Source organism: Spermophilus citellus (genome assembly GCF_964194105.1).
Source record: "Spermophilus citellus genome assembly, chromosome: 14".
NCBI classification, from domain to species: Eukaryota; Metazoa; Chordata; class Mammalia; order Rodentia; family Sciuridae; genus Spermophilus; species Spermophilus citellus.
This window is the reverse complement of record NC_138194.1, coordinates 80,045,277-80,061,944: the sequence shown is the minus strand read 5'-3', so window position 1 is coordinate 80,061,944 and position 16,668 is coordinate 80,045,277. Positions and strand designations below refer to the sequence as shown.

At 36.5% G+C, this 16,668-nt stretch overlaps 1 protein-coding gene across 3 annotated transcripts in view; it reads left to right on the top strand.

The window, feature by feature from the left end:
- Positions 1-796: 796 nt before the first annotated feature.
- Positions 797-16,668, top strand: part of CSMD3 (CUB and Sushi multiple domains 3) — a gene marked incomplete at both ends in the record, with an annotated part of 1,157,568 nt that continues 1,141,696 nt past the window's right edge. For all 3 annotated transcript variants that reach the window (XM_081266797.1, XM_081266796.1, XM_081266795.1), the window contains one exon: positions 797-974. In XM_081266797.1, coding sequence (XP_081122923.1) covers positions 797-974 — 178 coding nt within the window. The remainder of the gene's footprint in view (positions 975-16,668) is intronic.

The window sequence follows — 16,668 nt, the reverse complement described above, 5'->3', positions numbered from 1 at the left end:
AACTGCAGTACACATTAGCTGAAAGGGAGTTTGGGAGGATGAAAGGATGAACTATTTGGGGAAATGACTCTGACTTCCCTCTTCACCCCACCCCCGCCCCGGCCACGGATGAAATCCATTTACTGAATCATAAAAACCGAGTTATGGGTTTACACTTAGGTATTTGAATATGTAAATGCATGTGTGCAAATAAATTCTTCTGTGATTTCCCTTTTCAATTAAATCAAAGGATAATAAATGCGAGAAGGCTGCCTGAAATATACTGCAACTACAGTAGTAACACATGTTCCATTATAAAGCCGTGGGCATCGATGGAGCCCGATTCATTATCATCAAAAGCAACGCAGATCTTCCGATTAAAATGTTCCTTTAACATGCTTCTGAATTCGCAGGCTGCGATGGAGAGCTCACTAACATTATATTTCTTGGGCTGTTTTTACAGGCGGAATTGATCTATTCGGGGGAAAAAAACCCAAGTCCCTTAATTTCAAATATTGTGGGGAGTTTATCAGAGAGCAGAGCTGGGCTTTAAGAGTCTCACTAGTGGTTTCTGGTGGTTGCTATAACGAGCTAGAATTGAGGTAGATTTTAGTGGAGGGGAAAAAGCGCACAAGAAAAGACAGAATCCAGAGTAGCCGAGACTTTGTGCCCCCGTTGGAGAGATGGTTGAGTCCTCGTCAAGGTTGCTGTGGTATCCCAGAAACACCATTCACTCCGAGCTGTGACCGCGCACCAACAACAGCAACAACTCCACTGCGCCGGGCTGAGGAGCAGGAATTAGGAGCTCGCGAATAATATGAAAGGGATCCGCAAAGGGGAAAGCCAAGCAAAGGAATCCAAACCCCGGGAGCCTGGCACGCGAAGATGCGCTAAATGTGGCCGCCTAGACTTCATCCTGATGAAGAAAATGGGGATTAAAAGTGGATTTACGTTTTGGAACCTCGTCTTTTTATTGACGGTGTCTTGTGTGAAAGGTAGGTCGGCTTTCAGGGGACCCCTCTGGTTTGGAGGAAGGTGGGCTGACTTGTCGCTTGAGCGAGGCTAGCAGCTTACTTTGTAATTTGCACGGATAAAATAATCATGATAATACTGATGAAGGAGTTGATTCACAGCTCTTTCTCCCCCCTCAGATAGGAAATGCATTTGGCTTGCCAGATTTGGCGTTCAATGCGGTGATTGAGCTTGTGCTCAATAAATATTCTTGCAGTATGCTCAAACGAATACGTGAGTTGGTTAGTATAGCCTCTAACTAGTGGATATCCAGGCAGATTCCTCTGCAAGACTTTCCTTGGTAGTGAGAATTGCCTTGGTTTCTTGTCAAATTAGCAAGGTTTGATGTTTCTGGTGGAATATTTGTATTAGACACTCTGGTGTAAATGCTTTTTAACCCTTTCAGGGAACAAAGTTACCAATATGCTAGAAAGATGTTGATTTTAAATGCATTAGAATACAAGGGTCTTCCAAGCATTGCTACACAACATGAACATCTGCATACATATTTGAATTATTTCTACGTGGACTCTGTGCAATGAGAAATGTAAGGGAGCTTCTTTAGGTCCTGTGGTAAAGGTTTAGCCAAAACTGGTGTCTTAAAACCGTCTGAGATGCCACACGGTGTAAAGATCCACCTTTGAGGATGAATGAAGGTAGGAGGAAAGTCATTAGCTGATGACCAAAAAGAAAATCGCCAGCAAGTCTCAGCGTTCAGACAGGTAGAGAGTGAGTGTCACATGTACAGACAAGGGGAGGGGGTGAGTGGGCTGTAAAATTTATTCCTGAGCAGGAAAGCAAGGGACAGTCAGGATCATTGGAAGAAGAGCTGTCTTCGGGGAGAAAAATAGATCTACTGCTCTCTTCCACAACTTCTGCACCCTGCTGCCCATTAATTGCTGCAAAGAATACTCAGGAGGTGTTTATGACTCATGCCATCATTTTTGAACAATCACTTCTCCATACTCATGGCAGCTCGAATAGACGCGATAGATGTCGCTTTTAGTAGAGCTGGTTTCAAATCCTGGGTGTCTGTGTGTTGGGGGCCATGGGGGGGGGGGGTTTGGCCCAGGCGCGCCAAGGCTGTCAATACAAACTGGACGCTTCTTCCTTTGTAAAGGAGTGCCTCTCTGAACCGCAATCCGGCCGCGTCTCTATGAAACAGTTTATTGTCCAGCTTGCAGCTGGCTGTCCCCCCACAGAAGCCAGCACATTTGCATTCAGTAGAAATGATAATTCATGTTTTGGGGGGGGAGGAAACTGGAGAGGTTACCGCTCCTTCTACTATGACCAATGATGGGTGGCATGTCTCGAATTTTAATTTGCATCCCTAAATGGCAAGAAGTCGTCCCTAGTCTCTGTGGCAGCAACTGCCTTAAAATCCTGACCTGGTCCTTAAAGCTGATTCGTGTGTGTGTGTGTGTGTGTGTGTGTGTGTGTGTGTGTGTGTTTTGAAGCCTCAGTGTAGCTCTGAGATAAGACCCTTGTCTTAAGCTGTGTATCCACAATGCCTAGTGCGCAAAACGCTTCTGAGGTTGCTTACAAGGGGTTTTCGCCCGATAACTCGACGTGTGAAGAACCACACATTTATGCTTAGTTTGCCTGCCACTGGGAGTCTGCGGTTTATGGATGGCCTTGGGGCTGCCTGCTAGAAGAGCGCTCCGCGTGGGGGAGGCGCAGAAAACTAGCAGCAACCCAGGCTGTAAAACGTAGGAGTGTCTCCTTCGAGAAGATGACCCGGGATTAAGTGCGAGTTTTCACGTGATACCTGTTGAGCCAAAACACATTTGGGGGGCCGATGAGGGGGAGTGAGTCTCCGAAACCGGGCGAGCTTCACAGTCTGACAAATGCTGAGCGGCGCTGGCTGCAATTACAGCCCCGGCAGCCCGCACCTACCGTATTTTCCAAATAAAACGCGCCACCAGAAAGGAAGGGCGCCTTAATATGCTTTAAATGGCATTGGCAACGGGACCCCTCCCCTCTATTCATGGCGCTCATACTGTAGACTGAGATAATTGATTTCTTTTGAGTATATTCCAGCTTTGGGGAACACTGAGGAGGAGGGACATCATCAGTCTGCTTTGGCCCTTTCCAAAATCAATATGCTACAGATCGTTAAAACATTTTTAATGATAATAAAGTTCCTTCATTGCCACACATCTGACACATGGAGGACATATCCTACATTTTATAACTTGAAACGCTGTCCTAAAATCCTGAGAAACTTACATGGGTTGTATGTCTTAGATCTGCTCCCAATCACAGGGTGGTGCTCGTTTTGACAGTTGTTTCTCATTCTCCTTTTAAAATTTTAATTTCAGCTGAGTCTCAAGGTTTCCCTAAGACCAAGATTTCTGCAATGTCTTAAACAATGTTTGCCTAAATGTCTATTATTCCCGCTTTTGTCTTCCACACGGTTTCTTCTGGGCTTTCGAGCCCACAGCAAAGGATTGAGAAGTCTTTCTGACGGTTTTGCAGGTCCTGACCTAGACTAGTGCGAGGTTTCAGGAGGTCAGGGGCGCACAGTTTTCCACGTGAGCAGCTTCGGCCATGAGAATTCCACCATCTGTCTATAGTTTTCATCTCTCCACCATCTCACCTCTGCGTGCAACAGCAATGACAAAGAGGTTTGGTGGGAGGAAACGCCTCAGAGTGGCAAGATAAAGTGGTCTTGGGTAGGCCTGAACCTCTAGGGTGGGGCTTAAAAGGAAGCTAACCTTCCCTGGGTATTTTATCTCCACAGTCGTCATCTGAAATAAAAGGCTATGCAGGGCACCAAATTGGAGGTAGCGGGGCGGAGGCTTCTTAGACTTGTTTCATGTCTATTTCTAGCTGAAACAACAGAGAGAGAGAAACAGACGGACACGAGGGCAGAGATTTTGAATTGCAGCTTCCAGCTGCAGCGTGTCTGTTTAGGTCTCACCCAGATAGAAATTGTGAATCTCCAAGTCGTGCTTAAGCGCCCCGCCCATGTAAAAAGACACCAGCGGGGCGCTTTCCCACGCTCCTTCTCAGGGGATCCCGAAGGAGCCCACACAACGTGAGGCGAAGGCACGAAAGGCACAGTCCTTGGTCCGCATCAGGTGGGAGCTTGAAGCAGCTTCCTGCACCCAATGCCAAGGGGTGATCCCAGGAGCTCTTGCAGGACTCCGGACTTCAGGAAGGATGCTCATTTCTGCTTGCTCTGGGACTTCAAGGAGATAATACTTGGCTACAGAGCTTTTCTGGAAGAGTGGAGATCGCACCCTCTTCCTATGTTAATTCCTACTGGAAAGGGTCGCGGGCGTCCATGCGGGGGCGGGGTAGAGCTACAACTGAGATCATTAGCACATTTCACCCACATCCGGGTGGCCACGCCTGGAGGTCTTAGCCTCGCTGGAGTCTGCGGGGACTGACATCCTCACTCTCTCCAGCCTCAAGGCGACAATCTTAACCTGGTGTAGGAAAAAGACAAGTAGTATCTTAAAAGACATTTTCCAAGGGGGTAGGGGGGCCACGTTAACGTCTTCACAAAACAAAGATACCAACCAAATAAGTCACGGGGGGGGGGGTCATTGTCATCAGCAACACCCTTCCTCCAAGATTAGCATCATTAATACACCTGGCGGGAGGTAACCTTTGTGTTTGAAACTGGATTTGGGCAGGAGTCCTTCCCTTCATCTGTTTCCTCTAGAGATATTTATTATTTCTTTTTTTTCTAGAAAGCCAGACTCCGCGAAATTTCTATGGACCAAACCAGGTTGAAGTTGGTGAGCGAGTGGGTAAATATGCGTATGCGTATGCGTGTGTGTGTGTGTGTGTGTGTGTGTGTTTTGCTGGAAGGAGGGAATATAATGCATTGACACCAAAGAGCCTTCAGGAGGCCTGGAGGGTAGGTGTGTGTCCTAGGCGGAAACGCGGGTTAACAGTACATTAATTTTTCCTGCACTCCAGATGGTCCATGGAGCTGCAACCACTGCTGCCGCACAATCCGGTGGAGTCACGGAAAAAAGAAGCCCTTTTCTCCCAGCAGATCACAACGCTACCCTCAAACAACTCCTCTAAAACGCACTCCCACTCACGAGAGTTCAGAAAGCTCATTGTTGGGGGGGGGGGGGGGAAGTAATGGGGACTGAGGCTCCTGCGTGTTGCACTTTCTCCCTACTACTTGGTGGCTGGGGCACAGGGAGGCAGGAAGGATGCATCATAGTTTAATCCCAGCAACCACTCAGCAGTTCCAGGGGCAGAGAAAAGAAGCAGCACGGAATCATCCCAGTCACTGAGGTGGTCTTCTAGCAGTCCTGCATGTAGAGGTCAGTTGAGGGCTGAAAGACCGACACACAAGAGGATTGCTGCGCATTGCAGAATAATAATAAAGCAGACAAACCCCAAAGAGAAAGAGCCACTGGGAGTTCCATTCTTACTGAATGCAGCGCCCACTGGGTGGATTTTCAACAACTGAGTTGCTAAGCCAAGCCAATACACAAGTCTGACAGGGCTTGAACAGCTCCCAGAATTAGGAGCTGAACTTCCCCTGAACAGTTAACTCTTTGGAAACAACCCCAAATGTCCTTTTGCATCACCTCACTTTCGTGAATCTTCTGGGTGGGGGTGGGGACAAGGGGAGAAGCTGCAATAAGCCCTAGTTGGAAAAGTATGTGAGCAGAAATAATTAAGAAAGCAAGTTTCAGTATCTTGAAAACCTGATGCGTGCTCCCTTGAGATCCTTCAAGGAGAAAAGGGTTAGAATTACTCTATAAATTAAGTACTTCAGGAGCATAGGCTTAGTTTCAGTTGTTATTACTGTTCATGATATTAATTAGTGTTTCTATTTGTGGGTTAGCTGAAAAAGTTTGGGATACAGATATCTCTTCCCTGAGCAGAGAATCTGGTGTCTACAGAAACAGTGAAATGAAATAAACTGCAGCATCTATTCCTACATGTTTCTAAATATAGTAAAATTATCCCAAGATCTGGTAAAACAACATAGAAGTAGAGCAGTTACCTTTGTACTCATATGGAAATAAGCTCTGATGTAAAATGCTTGCCTAAGATCTCAAGGTGCAAATAAGTGAAAAGTACTGAATTTCCCTTCCCCTTGCTGCAAATGTCCTTCTTCATCTGTCCCAAGAGGTGACTTTCTTCTACTTACTTAACAAAGTTTTCAGAATATTAAACAATTCCAATATTTTGTCTTGTTGGGGAATTAACTTTAAAGTACCAAACAAGAAGGTTTAGAAGTGAAATGATTGGGTTAACCCAATCAGTGAATTATTGGGGGGTTGAGTGGTAACTGAAGGTTGTGGCTGGAGGATGTGGGTCCTTGAGGGCATGCCTTTTGGGCTATATATTTTATATCTGGAGAGTGTCTTTCCCTCTCCATTCTTCTTTTTCCCCCCTCCCCTCCCTCTCAATCCATCCATCCCCCCCTCCCCTCTCTCCCTCTCTCTGCTTCCTGATGATCATGTGAGCTGCTTCCCTTTCCCACACTTTTCTGCCATGAGAAGGAATAGAGCCAGAGCCTGCTGTCTATGGATTGAGACCTCTGAAACCATGAGCCCTCCTCTGTAACTTTCCCTCCTCTATAATTACTCTGGTCAGGTCTTGTAGTCACAACAACTAAAAAGCTGACTAAAATAGTGCCTGTTCCTTTAGGCAACATGACTATTTTGATAAAATATGCCATCTTGTACTTCGAATTTCAAGATTTGTGAGATTAGAAGTAAAATAATTGCAAACGAGGAAATCAAGAAAAATGTGTAAGATACAAATAAAATGTAAGGTCATTTTTATTTTTTCTACACTTACATCAAAACTTAGCTTTACCTATTTTCTCCTATTTCTTTCTTCCTTTTCCTTTACCTACAATCCAAAGGGCTGTATGTAGTTTAAGGATACAATGAAAGTTATGATTTGAATTTTGGATGAGGTCTAGGGATAGTACAGGCCCTATGGTTATGGAATTCATCTTTTCACTTTCAGAGTGAGCAAGTGGTGATTCATGGTACTTTTCTAGGCAGACCTAACTCCATGCCCACAAGATTTTCTCAGAATTAGGTTTCTCATAAGACTTTTATTCTCATTAGCGGCATTATTTAAATGAATGTCACTGAAAAAAATCAATTCGTTGAATACCTTCCAGTATTCACCATCTCTGTGCTAATGACCATCTTTTCTTCTCATAAGGCTCCAATTTTGCAGCCATCAAATATATTTCATGTCATTGGGCTATGCTACTGTTTTATGCTGGTCTCAGAATTCCTAAGGGTTAATATTTTCCACATATGATAATTTGTTGCCCACAACCCAATTTTCAGTCTCCTTTAAAAGTCTAAGTGTACAACATTAGAATATGTATCACATAACTTTTGTATGGATAAAAAGAATATCAATGGTAACCATATTGCATTAGATATCACACTAATCTATTGGTTCTTATATGTTTGTAATACAGTGATTTTCAAAGTGTTTCCAACAAGTAGCACCAGTATTTTCTAGAAACATTTTAGAAATACAAAATTTTATTCCTACCAAAGGTCTGTTAAATTAAATGCTCTGGAAGTTAGGCATTATTTATGTTTTTAACAGTCATCTAACCATTTTGATGCACTCTAAAGTTTAAGAATCACTCCAGTATAGTGGGAAAAAAAATAAAAACAAGGCCTCTAAAGCCACTAAATTCTGAAAGTTAAATAATAATGATTTTTCCAGTAATTAGCTTTGGACTAGCAACTCAATTTTTCTAAGCTTCAGTTTCATTATCTGTTTTTTAAAAAAGATTAGAATATCAGGAGATATATTGGGCGATTATGTAAATCATATACGTAGCCCAGTGCCTATGTTACTAGTTGTTATCAATACTATAAAAATAAATTTGCATGTGCAAAGCCAGTATGAACTGTCACATGCTTCATCCCTGGCACCAATATCTTAAGTTTTCCGTAATAGTAAATACAAAGTGTAGCTTCTTCTCAGTAGCTATTATTTCATTTTGGCTTAGTTCCCGGGCTATTATACATCTGAGAAATACTCTGAAACTTCTGCTTATCACCGGCATACATTTACTTCTGGTGCTGGCTCTGTGAATCAGGAGCAGACTGTAGCTGAAAAATGTCACCCCTTCTGCTGGGCTGATTTCATCCCTTGCATTCTGATATTGATTTCTTTTAATATTGATTATTTAATGTGCTTACATGAATTTGTTCATTCATCTTGTCAAAAATCATGGCATTCATGGAGCTAGAAGGGTCTTTAAATATCAGCTAGTTCGCTGCTCATATATTATACAGTAAGTGCATATGCCTAGAAAGGATAAGTGATTTTCACTAGGTTTCAGAGATCATTAGCTCCAGAAATGAGACTAGATTACTGGGTAATCAAGTTTATATTCAACTCTCTTTCTCCTATACCCTATTGGTTTTTTACCACAGAGTTAGCTCAGATGTGACCAACAAAAACAATCCATCACAAAAGTTAATATTTAAGTACTATATATCAACTAATACCACAAAGGAGTATAAGTGATATGTTTGTGCTAAAATAAAACAAATAGTAAGTACTTGTTTGGTAGAAAAATAAAAGGTAATTATGGAATGAAAACACTTACTAAGGCTCATATAATGTATACATCAAATAAACAACTAATCATATTTTCAGTAAAGTCTATCCAATTATATTACAAGTCTACAAATAAAATCAATATATAGACTATCACATCTCAGAAAGAATATGAGGGGTAGTACTTGAAATTAAATTCTTATTTTATATGAGATTTCTGATTCTCTCATCTGTGTTTTCATCAGCATAATTTCTTTCACATTTCTTAAACAAGACAATGATATGATTCAAAACTTCTGCATAAATAATAATACACTTTACAAATATTGTAACTGTAAGACAAATCAATAATGTTAAGAGGTTATCTTCAATTTTAGCAGTATGTGAAATATTTTAGAAGTCTCTTTTAGATATGGGAGTAACATTTGCAAAGATAATGTATTCTGTTAAATTTGAGGAGTTTTACATATTTCAACCAGAAAGTGATTGAAATATGTAAAATTTAATGAGTAATTCCCTTAAAAGATGAGTTCATAATGTTCAAGATTATATAGTTCTTTTCCCTCTGTCTTATGTTAGTAATTTTAAAAGAATATTTATGATAATATATTTTAAAGAGTAACTAAGTGTTTTTTTTTTAAACTATGACATTTTTACAAGTATGGTCAAATACCAATTTCAAAGGAAGTTTATGAATGGAAACAGACTCCATAGAAGTAGATTTATTAAATCCTAAATAATTTTGAAGAAGTGAACGCTCCTGCTATAATTTTCTGTCCATTTGATTGTCTTCAAAATACTCAGAGGTACTTGGTGTATAGAGAAAATATGGATAATATCATGTTTTAGGAAATGGTACCAAGAGAAAATGAACATTTTTCTGAGTGCAGAGAGGTGCAGTGGCTTTCCAGAATCATGTAATTACCTAGTGGTTAAGTGAAATATGAAATTATAATAGATTCTTAATCTCATAGAATTCAAATAAAAAACATGTAAATTATTAAATTACTAATTAAACCTCTTTGCTTCTGAGAGAAAAAACTCAGACTGAATGAATTTAATTTAGAAGAAAACTTAAGATTAACATTCATGTCATGTGTGTGTGTGTGTGTGTGTGTGTGTGTATTAACTACCGTGAAATTTAAAACTTGGTTTTGCATTTTTAAACATTTTTTACTTGCCTAGTTTATCCTCTTAATGATTCTGTATAATGGATATAAACACTATTTTCATCTTCTATAAGCATTAGTAAGTGGAGCAAATGCATAAATAACACATAAATTAACATGTCACTATAAGTACAAAAAAGAATTAAAACTAATAATCCTTAGATTCTAACTCAGTGCTCTTGAGTAAAATTTAAAATTACACATGCAGATGAACTCATGGAGTTAACATACAAAATAATTTGTGGATATAAATGTTTACCAATTGTATCACACACCTTGGCAAATAAAATTACTCAATTTAGTACCGTAATCTTCTGCTTAGTTCTGCGTAATTTTAAGGTTAGGGAAGTTCTTAAAATTCATCTAGTCTATTGACTGACTACTTGGTAGGATTCATTAGATTTATTTGCAGAGATAAACAGATATTTTTAAGTATTTTATAGCACATCTATCACAACTTCATTCCTAATGTCTACTTCTTTCCATAAATGAGACCTGGTTAAAAAAACATAGCTGGTTATCTTCACATAAAAGAGGAGACAGCTCAGAGACATGAGACTTACCCAATCAGAGGATGCAAGCAAGTTTTTAAATTCCCTGTTTAATGCACTTTTATTTTTGTTGAATACTGTCTTATCTCTTTTTAGTCCTAATTGGTTTATGGGAGAGACCACTGTGCCTATTTCCAAATCCTCACTAGATACAAAACAATACTTCCTAAAGAAATAGTATAAGACAAGACACATGAGTGTAATAATATAGGTAAATGAGAATCTTAACATGCAGTCTGAAGAATAACTTAAACATTGAATGGGGACACTTAAAATTTGATCAAAATCGTAAGAAGAAATAATACATGTATTAAATTTAGTCTTCATGCCAAATTTTGCACTGTGTTTTCTTGTGTAGGTGATAAAATGTGTTTTCATATGTAGCTATTTATTATTCTTGTCTTTTCTGAACTTTATACAAGACTCCCAATACAAACTAGACTTTTTCTACTTGCATTATTAAAGCCTTATTTCTGGGTATATTTTCAGAAATGTCATTAGCCTAACTTTTTGATTTTAAGGTTTTCTCCTAAAATACCATAAATGTGTACATATATAATACAGTTTATAACTGGGTTAATAATTCAAAATCATAATTTTAAGTAATATTTTATTATTAGTATTTTCACTCAGAAAAGTGAATATAACTTTATTGCTATTCCTGTAAAGCCTAATAAGATAGTGTCAAAAGAATCTTTAATCTTAGCTAATTTGTAACTTTTAGAAGTGATTTTTGTTTTCAATTTTTAAACTATATGTGCACATACAGAGATGACTTTTCTAAATTCATTATCAGAAGTATAATTTGACTCTTCTCCAAATGCTTGAGAAAGAAGCTATGTGGACCTACCTGCATATTGTAATATTAAGCTTTTTATGGCTAAAGGCTGCATTTGCAAGATCACAGATTAAAGTTAGGAGAGCTGGCAAAGGAAATACAACAGAATTTCCCAGAGATGAAACACTTTACCCTGAATTTATTGGCTCCATATTCTAAGTAACTGAACTATGTAGTCTAGAGGAAATATTTACTAAGTTTTCACATATATGGGGAAATCCAGACTTATGTTTATTTTATTGTTGTTGTTGTTTATGTTTTTTATTCTTATTTTTTAGCTGTTGTCAAAAATAAAATAGCTAAACCGAGTCAAATGTTTTGTGTTAACAAATTTGCATTCAGACTGCTAATTTGTATGCCAACTTCCGCCTTTGTGTAGTTTCTAAGATGATGAAGAGGATAAATTCTCTTAAATGAAAATGTACAAGGATAAAATTCATGTTTGATACTCTTCTTGTGGCTTAAAAAAACTTTCATTCATAAATCTTAGAAGTACTTGAATGCTCTTGTATCTGTTAAATCTTTTTAAAAGAGGTCAAACAGAAACTCTTAAAATCAATTTTCTTGCAAAGTGCTAGAAAATCTTTAATATCTGTATTAGCTTGACAGTGTTCATTAATATATTAATAGATGAATATCAGAAATGACATTTTTACTTAATTTTTAAATATTACCAATGTGTGAGTCATTAGAAATCAGCCATTTTTCAACAATTTGAAGATCACCTCTTATTTTTACCTGTGGTTACAAAGGTTATTCAAAAATCCTTATTTTAGAAGTACTACATATTATAATTATGTAATTCTTTCAAAAGTCACATTTTATGTTTTAATTATTTTACTATTTTATTTTGTTGTTGTTGTTATAGTTAGACACAATACCTATTTTTTATTAATTTTTTTTAATGTGGTGCGGAGGGTCAAACCCAGGACCTCACATGTGCTAGATGAGCACTCTACTGCTGAGCCACAACCCAAGTCTCAAAAGTCATAGAAGTTGGAAGATGTTAGAAAGATTTTGTTGTATACTATTTCATATAAATCTTAACTAATTATTTCTTTTTATCAACAAAAGTCAAATTTAGTTTTTATATAATTTATTACAATAGTATTATTTTATTTTGAATTAAATATTATGGCGTTGACATAATTTAAGTTATGAAGGTAGAATTTTATTTTCACAGAAACATCCAGTGGCTTATTTTTCATTTCTGAACTAAGCCACACATACCTTCTATCATCAATCAGTTATTGAAGTCTAACTAGTACATGTCAGTCACTTGCCTAGACTTTGAAAATACAAAGATGAAAATCTAGTCCCTACCTTAAAAGAAGACTTAATCTTTTGTTTGAAGCAGGATTTCTTTGAACATAATACCAAACCAATCTCACTACTGTGAATTTGTTGGTCTTTCAGTGAAATTCTCTTCTGATAAAAATATCAATATCATTAATATTGATTTACATATTATATACATATTGGTTTAATATATATATACATATATATAAAATCTTTATTCCTTTCTCTGATGGGGAAGTATAAAATCCTTTAGACTTTGTTTGAAACTTGCCCAAAGAAGGCATCATTTTTGTGACCTAATCTAATTCTCCTGTATAATTTTCAATTAAAATATTTGTTGATTCCCATCTGTTCAGGCAACTGATTTAACTAGTTTAACCAGTATTAATGAATATCCCTCCTGTATTTCTGCAATAATTTAAGTATAATTTTGTGTTTGTGATTAGCAAATCTTGCTTATTACCCTTTTTTTTCTTTCTTTCTTTCTTAGTTCAGAACCTCTCTCTGGCTTCCTGATATTTTCAATTTAAACTCAGAATTTTACCTTCCCTGAGCAAACATATTAAGATCATTACATGAAAAGAGAAAAATAAAGAAAACTAAATACAAATATAACAGATTCTCTCATAGTTTGTAATAGTCCATATATTTTGTATTTATTTGGAGATATATTGGAAACACAATTTTTCAATAAGTAATTAAGTTTAGTCTTGTTTTTAATCTGTGATGTGAAGAGCAATAGAATGATATCTAAGTAGTTAATGGGGGAAATATTGGCATTGCATCAATGCCAATTTTGTTATATAAGAGTTTAATTGATCTCTGTTTAAAAGGTTAGGAGAGTCAAAAAATATCATGTGGCATATTACATTTTTCTCTTTCCTCCTAGGTATATTACTTAGTTGATTCCTGTTATTCTGACATTTGTACCAACACCTTATTTCCCAAATGTCTAACCATTTCTCTATTCTTTTTCACATCTGTAAAGCTCGTTTCTTGATGACATCATGTTAATTAAATGTGTAAGAAGCTAGATATAACATTTATTAAGGCAACAAACACTAAATGTTCTTCCTATTTTTAAAACTCAAAATCTTTACTTAGTATAAGAGTAAAGTATGCATTTCCATATCTCTATGAAGTATATTCTCTGTTTGATTACTTCAAAGAATAATGTGAGAAGCTTGAGATAAAAATGGGTTTGGGTAACCTGCATGTTTTACTTAACTTGGTGAAACTGAGGAAAAAATTTTCCATGTGTTCCAACATTCTTCATAATAATTATCGTTTGCTCCACTTATTTAAATCCCATAATAATATATTGTGGGGTAGTTTTTAGGACATACTAACATGGTTCCACCAACATCTCAAGCTGATGTTTAAAATCCTTCTCATTTTCCAACAAAACAAAGACCATAGTTGTGCTTTTTACATTTCATGAGGCTATATACCACACACACAAAAATAACCAAGGCCTGAGCTACCTCTGAATTCACTTTCTTTTTTCTTCTTAAGTTACAAATATTTTATTTTTGAAGTGTCACTAACAATTTACATATAACAACATTTCATAACAGGGACTCTTGCCTAAAATGCAGTGGAGTAGTTCTCCAGCTACCTTGTTTATTGTTAATACACAAAGGAATTGCAAAGAAGCCACCTGCAAGATGTACAGCCAGCCTTCATGAAAACTAGCAGGCCATTAAAAACATTTTCCTTCTCTATCTCTCTCTCACACGTCCCAGCTACATTGTCACTTGTCCAATTTTGTGCATGGTTGCTTTTCTCACCTCTTCAGGTCAGCTTGCTGGGACATGATCTTGTTTCTGCTGTCACAATCTTAACTGAGGACTTCTGCAACAAATGCTACATGTTCACAAAACTTTATGGTAACCCAGAAACTCTGATTTATTTCAAATTTATAGGTGGATATCACATTGACTGGCTTTGACTGAAATAACTAATATAAAAATAAGTGGGTTCAGGTTTGGATCAAGTAATGCTTATTCAACATGTTATCTGAGAAGAATGCTTAGATAAAAGTGGAAAATTTGTTATACATACTTTAAGTACTTTTTAAACCTTACATTGAAAGTAGTCAACAAAAGTTTATTAAAAGTGAATGTACAATAAATCATATCTGCATTCTTATTAATTGCATATTTAATCACAAATATTTATAATTTATGAATTCTACCTTCTATGTTGTGTATCAATCTCTATAATAACTAATTTTTCTCCAAAGAACTTGTGAAAACACTTCTATCAGAAAGAAAAGTCATTAGGCCTTTCTAATAAGTGTGCCTCTTCATTTCTTTTCTCATCTTCATGCAGGAAAAGAAACTAATATTTATTATCACCTGAGTCATATGTATTAGTGCTGTCAATAGTGAGTGCCTCTCATTTAAGCATCTTGACCTTGAGTGATAGATACACTTAACTCCTTTTTAAATTGGAGGAAGCAACTTTGAGGAAATTAGCTTGCAAGAAGAGAATACCAGATTCTTCCTGTTTTAAAATAAATTTTAATATATATTCATATATATGTGTGTGTATAATACATATGCACACACATAATATGTATATTTTGTACTAAGTATTAAATCCAGGTGTGCATTACCACTGAACCACATCCCTCGTTCTTTTTATTTATTTATTTATTTTTAATTTTGAAATGGTCTCACTAACTTACTTAAGCTGCTCTCAGAGTTCTCCTGCCTCAGCCTACCAAATTGCTAGGCTAACAGGCATGTGCTCCTTTGCCCAGATATATATTTAAGTTTTACAACTTAAATATATGATATTATATAATACATATAGATATTTAAAGGTTATAATAGTGAAACAAATTGATATATTCATCATCATTTTCAAACCAGGACTGGTCAAATCAAAACCCTTGTTCCTTTCATTACATCAAACAGGATTTCATAGATTTGGAGAGGAAAAACACTGCATAGACTGAGATGATTTCAAAATTCTTTCACATGAATAAGGGTTTTTTTGGTTCCTGGAAACATTTGTTTCTGAATATAGAACAATTTATTTTACATGCTGCATAATGAAGGGAAGGCAATAGAGACAGGAGAAATCAGGGATTGTGCTTCAGAAAGATGAGACTTTTTACATGACCAAGGGACAGGCCTCATGCTAGTGTCTGCACATGATTTTGTAGGATCCTTTATTAGGTTAGTTTGCTGCCAAAATGAAGACCAAAATGAATATTGTTGAAAAGACTTAGGTGTCATGATTATAGTTAGGCATTGTGTTTAATGTTGTTTGATAATGAATTTTTTCCTTTATATGATTTTAAATGGATTTAAAAGGAGCCATGACTGCAATGTGTATACAAGATATCATTTCATATTTATTCATATTTCCTTTATTTTAAATAACTCAGACATCATAGAAAACTTCCTGTGAATTCATTTATTAGAAATGTAAAAGAAATATCTTTAACTCATGACTTTCACTGAGCAAAAAGAAGTATCATAAAAATTTTAAAATCAGCTAGCACATGTCCTCAAATTCTAACATAGTAACTTATGAACAGAGTAGATACTAAATAAATATTTGGAGACTGTGGCAGTAGATAATTTAGTTTAGGTCAAACTTGTACCCATAGACAAATCAATTTCTGTTGCCAAAATCTTTCAGTTATAATATATTTCACATATGTATAACTCCACCATCAGTGCTACTGATATTGATTTATATATGACCAGTGTATACTAGGAAATAAAATCTGCAAGAATGTTGCATATGTATCCAGTATGCAAAAGTAGGCATATCTTCTAACCCAGTTGTTTCTTATTTGGATGATGAGAGGTAAAGATTCCTCAGCTCAACATATCACTATCTTCATTATCATCATAGTAGGAACTTCCCAAAATGTTCATCCTTGCTATCAGAAAAAAATTATTCAGAGCCCCTTCAGAACATATTTGAAAATAATACTTAAATACAGATAAAATTAGTTTAGAAATATTTATTATGATTTTTTGAACCTCTGATCTTGTAGGAAAGAACATTTGTTCTAAAATTAACTGTATCCTTACTTTCTTAATGTGCAGCATCTCTTCCAGGATAAGCTTCCTCATTTCTTATATAGTCTATAAACTTTACAGAATTGTTATACCAAGTGAATCTTATACCAAATATAAGAAAGCACTTTGTTAATGAAATAGTGCATCATCACTAATTATATCTATTGCAAAATTAGTAAGCACATTTTTATTTGAAAATATCTAAGCATAGTTATTTCAACTTATTCAATAATATATTA